Here is a 15,513-nt window from a genome sequence, read left to right on the forward strand (position 1 = left end):
GAATTGGGCCTTAAAAGATTAATAGGAGTTTACTAAGTAGGTAGTATGGCAGGGGGTGGGGAGATCTTTATAGGTGGAACAGTGTGTTCAAAGACGCAGAAGTAGAACACAAAGTATGTTCCAGAGCAAATGGAAGTTGTTGGGGAGTTTAGGCTCCAGGAGTGTAGCAAGGGGGATTATATTGTGAAGGACTTTAAAAGGCATGCTAAGACCTTTGGACCTTAACCTGTGGGTAATAGGAGTCATCAGTTTAAGGAAAAGGAAGTAACATCAAATTTGTATAACTTAGGACAATGTGAGACAGATGATGAGGATATTAACAGGGACTTGTCAGGAGTGGGGAAAATAAAGGGACATAAAGAGGTAAGGAGGTTAGATGAATAATGAATGGAGATGTCTGGTAGAGGAAGAGGAAGAATACGCATTAGATGGGGCAGGAAAGGAGGAAAAAATGGATTTGGATTTGGCTTTGGACATGTTGGATACATCTAACCAGCAAGCAGATAATATGCAATAACATTGTAAACAAATTAAAATTTTTTACTTCAGCAAATATTTATCATAAGTACAAAAACAACTAAGATATGGTCCCTTCCTTCAAGGAGATCAGTCTAGTAGGAAACCTAAAACAGGTAAAACAGGCAATCATAGTGTAATATGAAAAGTGCTATGCTAGGCAACCACAGGGTTTTTCTAGGACTTGGGTAGAGGTGGGGAGGGAGGGGAGCTGGCTAGAGAAGGAAATTGAGCCAAATATGAATAGGAATTAGCTAAACGAATAAGAAAGCAATGAGCATTCCAGAGACTAGGAAGAGCCTATATGAAGACACGGGCATGAAATACTTTACAGGCATGAAACACTTTCAGAGAACACACATAGCTCAGTGTGACTGGAGATTTTTTGATTGATCCATGTAAGATCTATAATTCATGTGATAGAAATGACTTAAAGAGGTAGGTAAATACCAAATCATGAAGGGCCTGAAAGTTCTGGGCAGTCATTGAATGAGAATAGTATGACCAGATTTACATTTTAGAAAGATTGTCCTGTGCCCCAAAAGAAAAATGGTCAAAGGCATGAACTAATTTACAAAGGAAATGTAAATGGCCAATATATCATATGAAAAAATAACTTCCAGCCAGGCGCGGTGGCTCACGCCTATAATCCCAGCACTTTGGGAGGCCGAGGCAGGCAGATCACAAGGTCAAGAGATCTAGACCATCCTGGCCAACATGGTGAAACCCTGTCTCTACTAAAAATACAAAAATTAGCTAGGCCTGGTCACACCTGTAGTCCCTGCTACTCAGGAGGCTGAGGCAGGAGAATCGCTTGAACCCGGGAGGCAGAGGTTGCAGTGAGCCGAGATCGCGCCACTGTACTCCAGCCTGGCGACAGAGCAAGACTCAGTCTCAAAATAATAATAATAATAATAATAATAATAATAACTCCCCTAATAAAGAAATGCAGTAAAACCATGAAGTGCAATTTTTTACCTATCATGTTGGTGATTAAAGTGAATGATAATGCCTAGTGTTTGGAAAGGCTATGAGGAAAAAGGCATTCTCAAACTACTGGTGGCAATGTCGATTGATAAAAATGGGGTGGTTTGGAGAGAGGCTTATTTATTTATCATCATAAATAAAAACATTTAAAAATGTGCATCCCCTTTGGCCCAAAAAATCCACATCTAGGAAATTATTTTATGGGAATAATTAACATACCATCAAGATGTTTGTGTAAGGATGTTTAATGACAGCATTGTTTCTAATAGTGGAATAATTGGAGACAGCTTAAATGTCCTAGTGAGAGACTGTTAAGTCATGTTACAGCCATATGTGGAATACCATGTAGCTATTAAAATTATGCTATAGACGTTATGTTTATTGACATGGAAAGATAGATGTTCATTATAATCATTAATGAAGAGGGCAGATTTCCTGGAGAGTATGTAGAGTATCCCGATTTTGTAAATTAAAAAAAATGTTTAAGCATCTAAAGTTCACAAAAAATTTTGAAAAGTAGTATACCAAAAGATTATCTCTGGATGATGGTTATTGATGATTTTTTTAAATTTTTTTTCTGGTGTATATTCTAATTTTTTTAACCAGTGAACGTGCATTACCTGTGTGATTTTTTTTTTCAAGTAAAATTAAGAATAAACAAACAAACAAAAAAATAAAGAGCACTCTGGCAGAAGTGTGAAGAAGTAATTGGAGGAGAGCAAGACTGGAGGCATGACGACTTATTTCAGTAGTGCAGGCCAGAGATAACAAAGGACTAAGCCAAGGCAGGTAGAGTAGGGATGGAAAGGAGGGGATAGAGACAAGATATATTGAAGAGAGAATCTTCAGGACTATTGACTAATTGGATACTGTAAGTGGTAGATGAAACCATGAGGCTGTCAGAGCATTTATGGTCATGTAAGATGGCAGTGTGTTGTTCAGGTGTAAGGGAGTTTCTTCCATTCAGGTTCTTGTGTATATGATGTTGGCAAGTTGATGTTTTTGAACAGGGTCATTTTACTCTCAGGGACATGTAGAATAGTCCAGAACCAGTCACTTTAGTGTCCAGGGGAGGTGAGATGGGCTGATCCTTTGGTGGCACTGAGAATGGGAATGGTCAGCTAGAGGATGGTGTCCGAGCTTGAGAGATGACATGTTTCTCTTCTCAGTTATGGGAGCTATGAGGAGCCTGATCCCAAGTCGAACACCCAAGACACAAGCTTCAGCAGCATCGGTGGGTATGAGGTATCAGAGGAGGAAGAAGATGAGGAGGAGGAAGAGCAGCGCTCTGGGCCGAGTGTACTAAGCCAGGTCCACCTGTCAGAGGACGAGGAGGACAGTGAGGATTTCCACTCCATTGCTGGGGACAGTGACTTGGACTCTGATGAATGAGGCTTCCTTTGGGCCTCCTTGGTCAGCCTTCCCTGTTCTCCAGCCTAGGTGGTTCACCTTTCCCCAATTTGTTCATATTTGTACAGTATCTGATCCTGAAATCATGAAATTAACACCGTAGCCTTTTTAAAAGTAGTAAGTAAATGATAATAAATCACCTCTCCTAATCTTCCTGGGGCAATGTCACCCTTTGATTTAAAACAAAGCAACCCCCTTTCCCCTACCACTACCAAAAAGAGCAAGCTCATTTTTCTGTGTCCTCCTTTATTTAACTCCATTTATTGCTTTTGGTATAATTTTTCCCTGGGGAAGGAGGGGAAATTATGAAAGAACTAGTAACTTTATGTCCTCTTGATGTATTAGGAAATTTCTGGCCAGGCGTGGTGGCTCACACCTGTAATCTCAGCACTCTGGGAGGCCGAGGCGGGCAGATCACCTGAGGTCAGAAGTTCGAGACCAGCTTGGCCAACATGGCGAAACCTCATCTCTACTAAAAATACAAAAATTAGCCAGGCGTGGTGGCGTATGCCTGTAATCCTAGCTACTCGGGAGGCTGAGGCAGGAGAATTACTTGAACCCAGGAGGCACAGGTTGCAGTGAGTGGAGGTCACGCCACTGCACTCCAGCCTGGGTGAAAGAGTGAGATTCCGTCTCAAAAAAAAAAAATTTTTTTCCAAGCATGGTATCATCTCACTTTTCTAATTTACAGGCTGGAGCAGTTGAGAGCCCTCCTGCTGGGACAGAGAATTGGGTTCTAGTGGACCCTGTGCTACAGTTAAACCTGTGAGACAAACCGCCCATTATTTTATTATTTATTTAATTACGCAATGCCTAGTTCCTAAATGGATTGGAGGCAAATTACCGTAAATTTTGAAACAGCCTATATGTCAGAAATGATAATGTTGCCACCTAAATGTTTTCTGTCCCTCCCACCCAGGGGAAATGGTAGGAAAATGGTAAGTTTCTTAGGGCAAAGACTGTGTCTTCTGTTTCTTTTCATGCTTAGGATATGGTTCTGTGCATAGTAGGTACTCAGTAAATGTTCCTAGAATCATAAAATCCTCAATAGATAATGTTACTGAGCATCTGCTTTTCATGATAAGCACTCTATCAGATCCTTGGGATGCAAAGGTAAATAAGACAAATCCCTTTTACCCAAAGAGCTCACCATTGAGTTGGGGGAGGGAAAGTGGAATTCAAAACATGTTAATAAATCATCATAGTACTGTGAGATAAGTGCAATTAAGAAGCTAGTTATAAAGTATAGGGGAAATAGAGGAGTAATCATGTCTGAAAAGTCAGGGAAGTCTTCCTAGAGGTAATTTTTAAGCTGATTGTTTTAGAATTAGTAGAAGCTTGCCAGATGGAAAAGTCCAGGCAAAGTGTAACATGAATGGGAAAGGCCACAGTCTAGAAATGGCAGAGTGTGTTCCTAGTTTGTTTGTTTGTTTGTTTGTACCTGCCTTGTTCCAGGAAGGATTCAGTGTGGTTTATATTCCAGTCCTTTAATGCTGGAATGGCTGAGATGAGACTGAAAGATGGGCAGGAAGTATATCATCACAAGCTTTGTGTTTGATGTTAATGTGTATGATTTTTATATTATGGGAAATAAGCTCTTAGAGGAGTGATGTAATCAGGTTTGTGTTTTAGAAATCTGTGTAATGAATGAATGAAGAAAGAAATTGAAGAATCACGTAACAGATATATGTGATCCCATTTTTGTAAAAGAACCATGTGTGTTTATTTATATGTGTTTGTATATATACTTGTGTATGCAAAGGTAAAAGTCTGAAAGGATATATGCTAACTGTTCACAATGATAATCCCCCAGGAATGGGATTGGAGGGGAGGGGGCTTCTGTGTTTGTTATGTATGCTGGGTGGGGTATTGTGCTTTTATTTCTGTATTGTTTGAATTTTTTTACAAGTATGTATTATTTTTGTAATAAAAATTTTAAAAAATTCCAGCAGTAGTGTGGAGAATGGTTTGGATGGATCTAGTTCAAGTAAGAGAGAATGGAGCCCAAACTGGTGCTATGGCATTGGGATGGGGAGGAGGGGGATGGATTTGAGAGATCTTTAGGGAGTAGGACTTGGCATTTGGGGGTAGAGAAGGAGGAATGGAAGGTGGCTTCCAGAATTTTGGGGGGATTGGGTGAGTACATGGTATTCGTTGGTTCATTTCAACATTTATCATGCCACCTATTTTTGTTTTGTTTTTTTAGATGGAGTCTCCCTCTGTTGCCCAGGCTGGAGTGCAGTGGTGTGATCTCGGCTCACTGCAACCTCCACCTCCCAGGTTCAAGCGATTTTCCTGCTTCAGCCTCCTGAGTAACTGGGATTACAGGCACGCATCACCACACTGGGCTGATTTTTGTAGGCTGGAGTGCAGTGGTATGATCTCAGCTCACTGCAACCTCCGCTTCCTGTGTTCAAGTGATTCTTGTGCCTCAGCCTCCTCAGTAGCTGGGATTACAGGCGCCTGCCATCATGCCCAGCTAATTTTTGTATTTTTAATAGAGACGGAGTTTCACCATGTTGGCCAGGCTGGTTTCGAACTCCTGACCTCAGAGGATCCACCCACCTTGGCCTCTCAAAGTGCTGGGATTACAGGCGTGAGCCACCGCGCCCAGCCAAGATGGGGCTTTACCATGTTGGCCAGGCTGGTCTAGAACTCTTGACTTCAAGCAATCCACCTACCTTGTCCTCCCAAAGTGCTGGGATTACAGGCATGACCCACTGTGCCTGGCCAAGCCACTTGTTTTTATAAGCAGCCTGCCAGATGCTGATAGAGAAGTAAGATATAGTCCCTGATTGCAAGGAACTTAAGGTCTAGAATGAGAGGTAGATATGTAAATAAACAAGTTTAATAAAAAAATGATCATTGCAATAAATATTTACAAGAATCCGTGGTGAGAGGAAAAAGTTCTTGACTCTTTACGAAGTAGGAACAAGAATGCTTCACAGAGGAGACCCTTAAAAAAATCATGAAGAGTGGAAAGGAATTTACCAGATGTTCATAGGGGTGGGATGGGAGGGCATTCTAAGCAGAGGGAACAGAATGCTTAGGAGCATGAAGCAACATGTTCATAGAACTACATATAGATGGCTGGAATGTAGGGAACCTATGTAGTATAGTGATCACAAGCTCAGGATCAAATGCTCATTTTAAAGCAATCACTCTGGCAGCAGTATGAAAATAGAGTGGAGAAGGGGTGGTGCCAGATAAGAGATGCTGGAGACCTAAACTGACTGGGGCACTGACAGCAGGGATGGAATGAGTGGTATATCTTGGTGACTGATTGGATAATAGAAGATAAGGGAGTGGAACCTAGGTTTCTGATTTGGGTGACTGGATAAATGGTGATGCCATTTACTGAACAGGTTGAGGGTAGAAGGTAGGGGAAACAGCTAAGCTTAGTTTTGAAGCATGTAAGTTTGAAGTATGGTATGTATAAAGTTTAGGATTTGTACAATCTTGGAAGTAGGTGAGATCACCCGGGAAGCATGTGTAGAGTCAGAGTATGGAGGATAGACTCCTGGTGAAGACCAGTATTTAGGGGTGGTTAGAAATAGAAAACCTGAAGAAGAATATTTCTCAAACCAAGGAAAGGATTTAAGGAAGAGAAAAAGACAACATATTTACCACAGAAAAGTAAAATAAAGTCAGACCCAAGAAAGAGCATTTGGATTTGGCAACTAGCAGGTCCCTGGTGACCTGAGCGATCAAAAGCAGTTTTTACAGAGTAGTGAGATTGTAATCTCACCAGCAGTGGGGCAAGGAACAAATGGGAGGTGAGGAAGTGATTACACAGATAATAGACTACTCTTTCAAGAAGCTAGGGAGACGGACAGTCTTAAAATGGAAGATAAATAAGTATACCTATGTAGGCTTAGGGAAAGAAAGCAAGAGAGGATAATTGTTAGAAGGACCTGTGAAAACAGGAGAGGATGTTAGCTAACATAGGTAGAGATATTGCCTTAAGAGGAGAGATCTCTTCTCCTGAGATAAAGAAAAGAATGGATGTAGTTATATATTATTGTGTAGATAGGGAGATGGGAAATTGAGTTCATGCTTCATAGCTTCAGCTTCCTCTGTGAAACTAAGATCATCCTTGTGACAAAAGTGAAAATGGGAATGAGAGCTGGAATACTATCCTACTGTGGGGGATAATGAGAAACTGGAAACAAGCTAAATGTCCAGTAGCAGAGAGATTGAATTATGGTATATCCATTCAGTGAAAAACTATGCAGCTGTTAAAGGAAAATTGGCTGGGCGCGGTGGCTCATGCCTGTAATCCCAGCACTTTGGGAGGCCGACACGGGTGGATTACTTGAGGTCAGGAGTTTGAGACCAGCCTGACCAACATAGTGAAACCCCATCTCTACTACCAAAAAAAAAAAAAAAAAGCATGGTGGCACGTGCCTGTAATCCCAGCTACCCGGGAGGCTGAGGCAGGAGAATTGCTTGAACTTGGGAGGCAGAGGTTGCAGTGAGCCAAGATTGTGTCATTGCACTCCAGCCTGGGCAACAAGAGTGGAACTCGGTCTCAAAAAAAAAGGAAAATCTATATGTGCTAGTGTGAAAAGATATTCTTGAAAAAACTGGTAGGGTTTGATTTCATTTGTTTGGAGAGCAAAGGGGAATAAATCCATGTTTGTATACCCACAGAAAAGATTGGGCAAGATGCACTTCAGACTGTTAACACCTCGAAGAATGAGGTGGAATTGGGAGTGGGGGTTCATTTTTTTCACTTCAGACCTTTCTAAATAAGTCTAGGCAGGCCTGGCACGGTGGCTCATGCCTGTAATCACAGCACTTTGTAGGGCTGAGGCAGCTTCATCACCTGAGGTCAGGATTTCGAGACCAGTCTGGCCAACATGGTGAAACTTTACATGTCTACTAAAAATACAAAAATTAGCTGGGTGTAGTAGCGTGTGCCTGTAAGTCCCAGTTACTCAGGAGACTGAGACAGGAGAACTGCTTGAACCTGGAAGGCGGAGGTTGCAGTGAGCCAGGATCGTGCCACCGCTCTCCAGCCTGGGTGACAGAGCAAGACTCCATCTCAAAAAAAATAAGTCTAAGCATTTTTGTTTTTAATCTTATAGTCACTGATGAAAATGGGAGCTGGAGCTGACTAGGGATCCATGAAAGGATTACTGGATGCTTAATGTACAAGCAAAGTTGAAGACTTAATTTAAAATGGTACCAACTTATTATGGTGTGATTTTTTTCCTTTATTTTATTTTTATTTTTATTTTTTTGAGTCGGAGACTTGCTCTGTCACCCAGGCTGGAGTGCAGTGACGCGATCTCGGCTCACTGCAACCTCTGCCTCCTGGGTTCAAGTGATTCTCCTGCCTCAGCCTCCTGAGTAGCTGGGATTACAGACACATGCCACCACGCCCGGCTAATTTTTTGTATTTTTAGTAGAAATGGGGTTTCACTGTGTTAGCCAGGATGGTCCTGATCTCCTGACCTCGTGATCCGCCCACCTCGGCCTTGCAAAGTGCTGGGATTACAGGCATGAGCCACCGCGCCCGGCCTGTTTTTCCTTTAAAGGTACTTAGCAACACAACTGGTCAGGGTGTAGAAGCACAGATAGTAAAGCAGTCTGGGATGAAGACCTGGTTATAAGGAATAGATTGGTGAATTTCATTTCATTTCAGTAACCCTTTCTTGACTATACCAAGCACTGTGCTAGGTGCTGTGAATACCGCTCACAGTCTAGTGTTGGACAAGTCCATGCAAGAGTGTGATAAGTGAAATGATAAAATACCTATGGTGTACTTTGAAGGTACAGAGTAACCCCAACTCTGGATCTAAGGGAAACCTTTCCAGAGACTACTAGCTTGAATTAGGCAAAGAAAGCAATGGGGGTAGGGAATGGATATCATTCCAGGCAGGAAAAATAGCATATGCAAGGAGCCTGTGACTAAAAAATTAGGAATGGTTAGAGCATGGTGCACATGGAAGGGCTGGCAAGAACTGAAACTGAGGAATTAGCCAGTGTCCAGATCTGGAGAGCTCTGTATGCTTTGCTAAAGAATTTGGACTTTATCTTAAAGGCAGTGGGGATCTGTTGAAGGACTGGGATCATTTCTGCAGCAATTCAGAATGTGGATGGTAGAAGAGCAGGACTGGAAATGGTTATGGCAGTCATTAGGTGAGACACGAATCAGCTGTAAGGCAGGAACAGTGGTCACAGATTTGAGAGAATTTAGGAGGTAGAATCTGTATAAGACTTGATGACTGATTAGATGTGGATTAGTCAGTCAATATTCATTAAGTCTAATGGATACCAGGCATTATTCTAGATCAGGGGTGTCCAATCTTTTGGCTTCCCTGGGCCACATTGAATTGTCTTGGGCCACACATAAAATACAGTAACGATAGTCCACATAAATCTAATTTTTTTGTTTGTTTTGCAGAGCTAGCTGAGGTTTTATTTTGGACCAAAAAAAAAAAAAAAAAGGCAGTTGAATTGTTTCGTAGCTGGAGGCATGGGCAAGGGGGGTCCCCAGGCAGTAAACTCCCCCGCAGGTGGGCTGAGGGCTAGGGCTGAGCCTCAGGTGGGTCTCCCATTCCCTGTGCTCCCTTGCACAGCGGCCTCCCTCCTGGGCTCTATGGAAGCCGCAGGAGGGGCAGGCTGGGAGGGGCTGCCGCAGCTGTTCACTTGGGCAGGACATCAGAGGACTCAGACACCAGCTTCCCATCGCGGGTCTCGATCTTCTTCACACCCATGGCCCTGGTGGAGCTGGTGCGGCTGAAGAAGCTGGAGCCCGTGCCAGAGCCAAAGCTGGAGCCCAGGCCATAGCTGAGGCAGGGGCTTGTGAGGCCCCCATAGGTCAAGCTCAGACCACCTGCATAGCCGCTGGTGGTCTTTGTATGGAGACTCATGTTCTGCATCCCAGACTCCACCCGGTTCTCCTCGCCCTCCAGCAGCTTCCTGTAGGTGGCGATCTCGATGTCCAGGGCCAGCTTGACATTCATCAGCTCCGGGTACTCACGCAGCTGCCACGCCAGGTCCTGTTTGGTCTGCTGCAGGGCTACCTCCAGCTCGGACAGCTTGGCATTGGCATCCTTAACAGCCAGCTCCCCAGGCTGCTCGGCATCTGTGATGGCGGCCTCCAGGGAAGCCCTCTGGCCTTTAAGACTGTCAATCTCAGCCTGGAACCGGCTGATATTCCAGTTCGTCTCAGAGTTCTCAGTCTTTGTACACTGTAGGTCAAACCCATGCTTCCCAGCCAGCGTCTGCAGCTCCTCATACTTGATCTGGTACATGCTTTCATCTCAGCCTGGCTGTGGTTGGCAATCTTCTCGTAATGCGCCTTGACCTCAGCAGTGGTGCTGTCTATGTCCAGGGAGCGGCTGTTGTCCATGGACAGCACCACAGATGTGTCCGAGATCTGGGACTGCAGCTCCCAGATCTCCTCTTCATACAGCTGCCTGAGGAAGTTGATCTCGTCAGTCAGCCCTTCCAGGTGAGACTCCAGCTCTACTTTGTTCGTGTAAGCTTCATCCACATCCTTCTTGATGAGGACAAATTCATTCTCCATCTCTGTACGCTTATTGAGCTCATCCTCATACTTGTTCTTGAAGTCCTCCACCAGCCCGTGCATGTTGCCAAGCTCTGTTTCCAGCTTCAGCTTCTCCTGGCCCAGAGTCTCCAGCTGCCGCCTAAGTTTGTTGATGTAGCTCTCCAACGTGTTGTCCATGTTGCTCCGAGCCATCTTCTGTTGCTGCAGGAGGCTCCGCTTGGTCTCCAGCATCTTGTTCTGCTGCTCCAGGAACTGTACCTTGTCTATGAAGGAGGCAAACTTGTTGAAGGTCTTGATCTGCTCCTTCTCCTGGGTGCGCACGGCCTGGGTGTTGGGGTCCACCACCAGGTTAAGGGGGCTCAGCAGGCTCTGGTTGACCATGACGGTGGTGATGCCTCCATGCTACTGGCCCCACCATAGCCTCTGCCCAGGCCACCCTGGAAGCTGCTGCTGCCCACTTGGGAGAAGCTCAAGGAGCTGATGCAGGCACCAGGCCCACTCATGTAGGAGTGGCTGCTGAAGCCCCAGGGGCCAGAGGTGGACACCTTGTAGGACTTCTGGATCACCCTGATGGACATGGTGGAGGCAGAAGTGGAAGCAGTTAGGCTGAACCAGGCGGAGATCCCAGAAGGAGCAGAGAACTTGCTTCTTGGTCCTCATAATGTTTTAAGAAAGTTTATGAATTTACATTGAGCCGCATTCAAAGCCATCCTGGGCCGCATGTGGCCTGTGGGCCACAGGTTGGACAAGCTTTTTCTAGATACAGCAATGAATAAAGCAGCCCCTTCCCTCAAAGAGCTTAGAATTTAGTGAAGGAAGGACACAATAACAAATAAGAGTGAGAAGCACTATTCAGAAAATAAAAATGATGTGAGAGGGTGTGGGTGAGGGTGCTAGTTTTTTGTTTTGTTTTGTTTTGTTTTTTTGAGACAGTCTCACTCTGTCGCCCAGGCTGAGTGCAGTGGTGCTATCACAGCTTGCTGCAGCCTCAATCTCCTAGGCTCACGTGATCCTCCCACCTCAGCCTCCTGAGAAGCTGGGACTACAGTCACTTGCCACCACACTCGGCTAATTATTTTTTGTATTTTTTGTAGAGACAGAGTCTTGCTATGTTGCCTGGGCTGGTCTTGAACTCCTGGACGCAAGCAGTCCCTCCTGCCTTAACCTCCCAAAGTGCTGGGATTACTGGCGTGAGCCACTGCACCCGATCAAGGGTGCTAATTTAATGGTCAGGGAAGACCTTGCTGAGTAACTGTCATTGGCATACAAATATACATGTATTATTTTGGTAAAGTTAAAACATTTTTTTAAGTGTGAAAAGGCAAGCAATAAAAGAACCTCAAAAGATACTTTGAAACACTGTCCAGAAAAATATGTAGAAACCAGGATATACCGTTTAGAGGGAAGCCAAAGAAGGAGAGTTTCAAAGGATGGAGTGGTCAGCAGTGTCCAGTACTTGCAGAAAGGTCAGTCAGGTAAGGACTGAAATTTGTTATTTGGATTTGGCATTTCGTGAGCCTGGTGAAAACAGTGCTGAAATCAGATGGCAAGTAGGTTGAAGAATTGAATTAAGAAGAAGTAGCAACAGTTTCTAGGAGCTTGATTTGATTAAATAATAGCTATCATTCATTGTGCCAGCCCCTCCGCAGAGAGTACCTGACCTCATTTAATCCTGAACCATCTATGAGATAGGTATTATTCCCATTTTACAAATGAAGGAACTTGTTCAGGGTCATACAAATAGAGGGATTAGTCTTGGACTGGAGAAGGACTCTCTTTAAGGCCAGAAAGATGCATATATATGCAGTAGGAAGGGGGCAAAACCATGCCCCTGGGCATTGTAGGCCCTGTTGAGAAGTTTTGTCAGCCTGGCCCAGTGGCTCACGCCTGTACGCCTGTAATCCCATCATTTTGGGAGCCTGAGGTGGGAGGATCACATGATTCCAGAAGTTCAAGACCAGTCTGGGCAACATAGGGAGACCCTGTCTTTAAAAAAATAAAGTTTTGTTTTTATCCTAAGAGTAATGGGAAACTTTTCAGTGGGAATGGGGTAGAACCTGGGAAGATGACCTCAGGTTTGTGCTTCCAAATCAGTGTGAAAATAGACAAAAAAAAATTTTTTTTTTTTGAGACGAAGTCTTGCTCTTGTCACCCACGCTGGAGTGCAATGGCGCCATCTCAGCTCACTGCAACCTCTGCCTCCCAGGTTCAAGTGATTCTCCTGCCTCAACCTCCCGAGTAGCTGGGATTACAGGCGCCTGCCACCAGGCCCTGCTAATTTTTGTATTTTTAGTAGAGACGGGGTTTCACTATGTTGGCCATGCCGGTCTCAAACTCCTGACCTCAGGTGATCGGCCGCCTTGGCTTCCCACAAGTGCTGGGATTACAGGAGTGAGGCACCACGCCCGGCCTTTTTTTTTTTTTTTTGATACTACGGAGTCTTGCTCTGTCGCCAGGCTGGAGTGCAGTGGCGCAATCTCAGCTCACTGCAACCTCTGCCTCCCGGGTTCAAGCGATTCTCCTGCCTCAGCCTCCCAAGTAGCTGGGACTACAGGTGCGCACCATCACGCCCAGCTAATTTTTGTATTTTTAGTAGAAACGGGGTTTCACCATGTTGGCCAAGATAGTCTCTCCATCTCTTGACCTCGTGATCCACCCGCCTCAGCCGCACTTTTGACCTCGTGATCCACCCGCCTCAGCCTCCCAAAGTGCTGGGATTACAGGCGTGAGCCACCACGCCCAGCCTCTTTTCTTTTTTTTTTTTTTTTGAGACAGAGTTTTGCTCTTGTTGCCCAGGCTGGAGTGCAATGGCACAATCTCGGCTCACTGCAACCTCCACCTCCTCGGTTCAAGCAATTTTCCTGCCTCCGCCTCCTGAGTAATTGGGATTACAGGCATGCTCTATGAAGCCCAGCTAATGTTTGTGTTTTTAGTAGAGACGGGGTTTCACCATGTTGTTCAGGCTGGTCTCGAACTTCTGACCTCCGGTGATCCACCTGCCTTGGCCTCCCAGAGTGCTGGGATTACAGGCATGAGCCACCGCACCTAGCCATCCAAAAAAAATTTTTTTTCCTATGGGTAGTTTAAGCTTCATTTGCAGATCTAGAGTTTTGGGAATTACAGTACAATTTTTGCTAAATATAATAATCTTTTTCCCTTCCCCCAACTTTGAAAATAAGCAACTGGCATACATGTTAAAAAAAAAACAACAAAAAACACTGATTCTAGGCCCCAGTTCAGCCCTCTTGAGTCAGAATATCTAGTGGAGAAGAGGTGGTAGTCTGCATATTTTATAGATGGCCTAAGTGATTCTTACTTGAGAAGTTTGGGAAACTCTGATCCAGCAACATTCTCAAATTAATGTTATTCTCTGTATCAGCTGTTCTTAAACTAGCATGCATCAAAATGGAGTAGGGATCGCTTATTGTGAAATTTCAGTTCCTGGGCTTGGAATATGCATTTATAATATGCACACCTGTAATTCTGATGCTGATAGTCCCTAAAACAATAGCGACATTATTAATAATAATCCTTTGGTAAATACAAGTACTTAGAAGAAATATAGTCATAATTTAAAAAATTACTAGGTATGTCATATTGCAGATTTATTCTTTGCTTTTTGGTTAATAACTTAATAGTCAAGGTTTGTTTTTTTTTTTTTTTTTTTTGAGACGGAGTCTCGGTCTGTCGCCCAGGCTGGAGTGCAGTGGCGCCATCTCTGCTCACTGCAAACTCAGCCTCCGGGGTTCACGTCATTCTCTCGCCTCAGCCTCCGGAGTAGCTGGGACTACAGGCGCCCGCCACCACGCTCGGCTAATTTTGTTTTTGTATTTTTAGTAGAGACGGGGTTTCACTGTGTTAGCCAGGATGGTCTCGATCTCCTGACCTCGTGATCCGCCCACCTCGGCCTCCCAAAGTGCTGGGATTACAGGCGTGAGCCACCGCTCCCGGCCAATAGTCGAGGTTTTTTAAGTAATAAATTGCTCTTAACATTTTATATTTCATCCGTCATGCATAAATTGTGATGATTAAAATTACATATAAATTCTACAAGTTGGTTTAAATGGATATAAAAGTTTGAAAATCGTTTATTTTAAATTTTGCCTATATAGGTTTGGATTTTCCACGTTTTGGGGACTCGGAATCCAGTGTTTTCAGTCAACTCCATGTTACAACGTTTCATCTTGTTTATCCATTCTTCCTGATTTATAATAAAATAAAAATGTGTACTTATATCTTGTGTTTGTGACTCTTACTTCTGTAGTACATAAGACCTTCCATTAACCGGAAATTTGACTCAGTTATCCTACAGTATATGTAAGAAGTGGTCAAATAGAGTAAGCAGTTAAATTACATTTGAATAGTTGGAGGGCATGTTGTATCAGTGATCACAAAATTACTCTCTCTTTGTGTTTCCTTCTTCCTATGAAATCAGGAATGCTTTAAAGAAAAGGCTGTAATGGGAAATTGGAAACATAAATAGTCAAAACTAGAGAAGTAGTATCCCCTTGGCTGTAAATCAGTGCCTTGGAGAGCCATTGTTACAGATGAAAATGTATAAAGGACCAGCCTGGGCAACATAGCAAGACCCTGTCTCTAAAAAAAAAAAAAGAAAATTTATAAAGATAGGGGAAAAGCTTCAGAACCACTTACTGACTTCGTCTCCCATTTCTGACAGGGCTAGAAAGCAACCTTTTCAACTTACTTGACTCTCCGTTATTTAAAATAAACTCTTTATGACACAGTCAAATGAAAGCAAAACAAATACTTGAGAGCTCTAGACAGCTCCAAGTACTATAATACGGTTTCTTGATGTATTTCCAAAATTCAAATTTAGAATAAAAATTGGGAGTTTTAAAAGGTTTGCTTCTCATTTCGTTTTCTCTTAATTTTTTTTTTAACTTTAGAATTAAATTCTAAGTCAACATATTTAACTCTTAAGATGACCAAGTAAGTATGGGTTCTCCTAACTTTAAGGAACAAATATCGGACTGGAGGCCGGGCACGGTGGCTCACGCCTGTAATCCCAGCACTTTGGGAGGCTGAGGCGGGTGGATCACGAACGAGGTCAGGAGATC

The 15,513-nt window shown here is 43.7% G+C and overlaps 1 protein-coding gene and 1 pseudogene across 9 annotated transcripts in view; one reads left to right on the forward strand and one right to left on the reverse strand.

Annotated features, from left to right (window-relative positions):
- The window catches only part of TAF1 (TATA-box binding protein associated factor 1), a 106,575-nt gene extending 91,909 nt beyond the window's left edge, over positions 1-14,666 (forward strand). For 6 of the 9 annotated variants that reach the window (XM_063660548.1, XM_063660549.1, XM_054470802.2 and 3 more), the window contains one exon: positions 2,673-4,861. In XM_063660548.1, coding sequence (XP_063516618.1) covers positions 2,673-2,895 — 223 coding nt within the window. In that variant the 3' untranslated portion in view covers positions 2,896-4,861. Of the gene's footprint in view, positions 1-2,672; positions 4,862-14,547 lie in introns of those variants that run through there. The other 3 variants (XM_063660550.1, XM_063660552.1, XM_063660551.1) reach the window with 1 other exon arrangement.
- Positions 9,567-11,137, reverse strand: LOC129023907 (keratin, type II cytoskeletal 8-like; annotated as a pseudogene).
- Positions 14,667-15,513: the final 847 nt, after the last annotated feature.

Source organism: Pongo pygmaeus, chromosome X, assembly GCF_028885625.2.
Source record: "Pongo pygmaeus isolate AG05252 chromosome X, NHGRI_mPonPyg2-v2.0_pri, whole genome shotgun sequence".
In the NCBI taxonomy this organism is placed as follows: domain Eukaryota; kingdom Metazoa; phylum Chordata; class Mammalia; order Primates; family Hominidae; genus Pongo; species Pongo pygmaeus.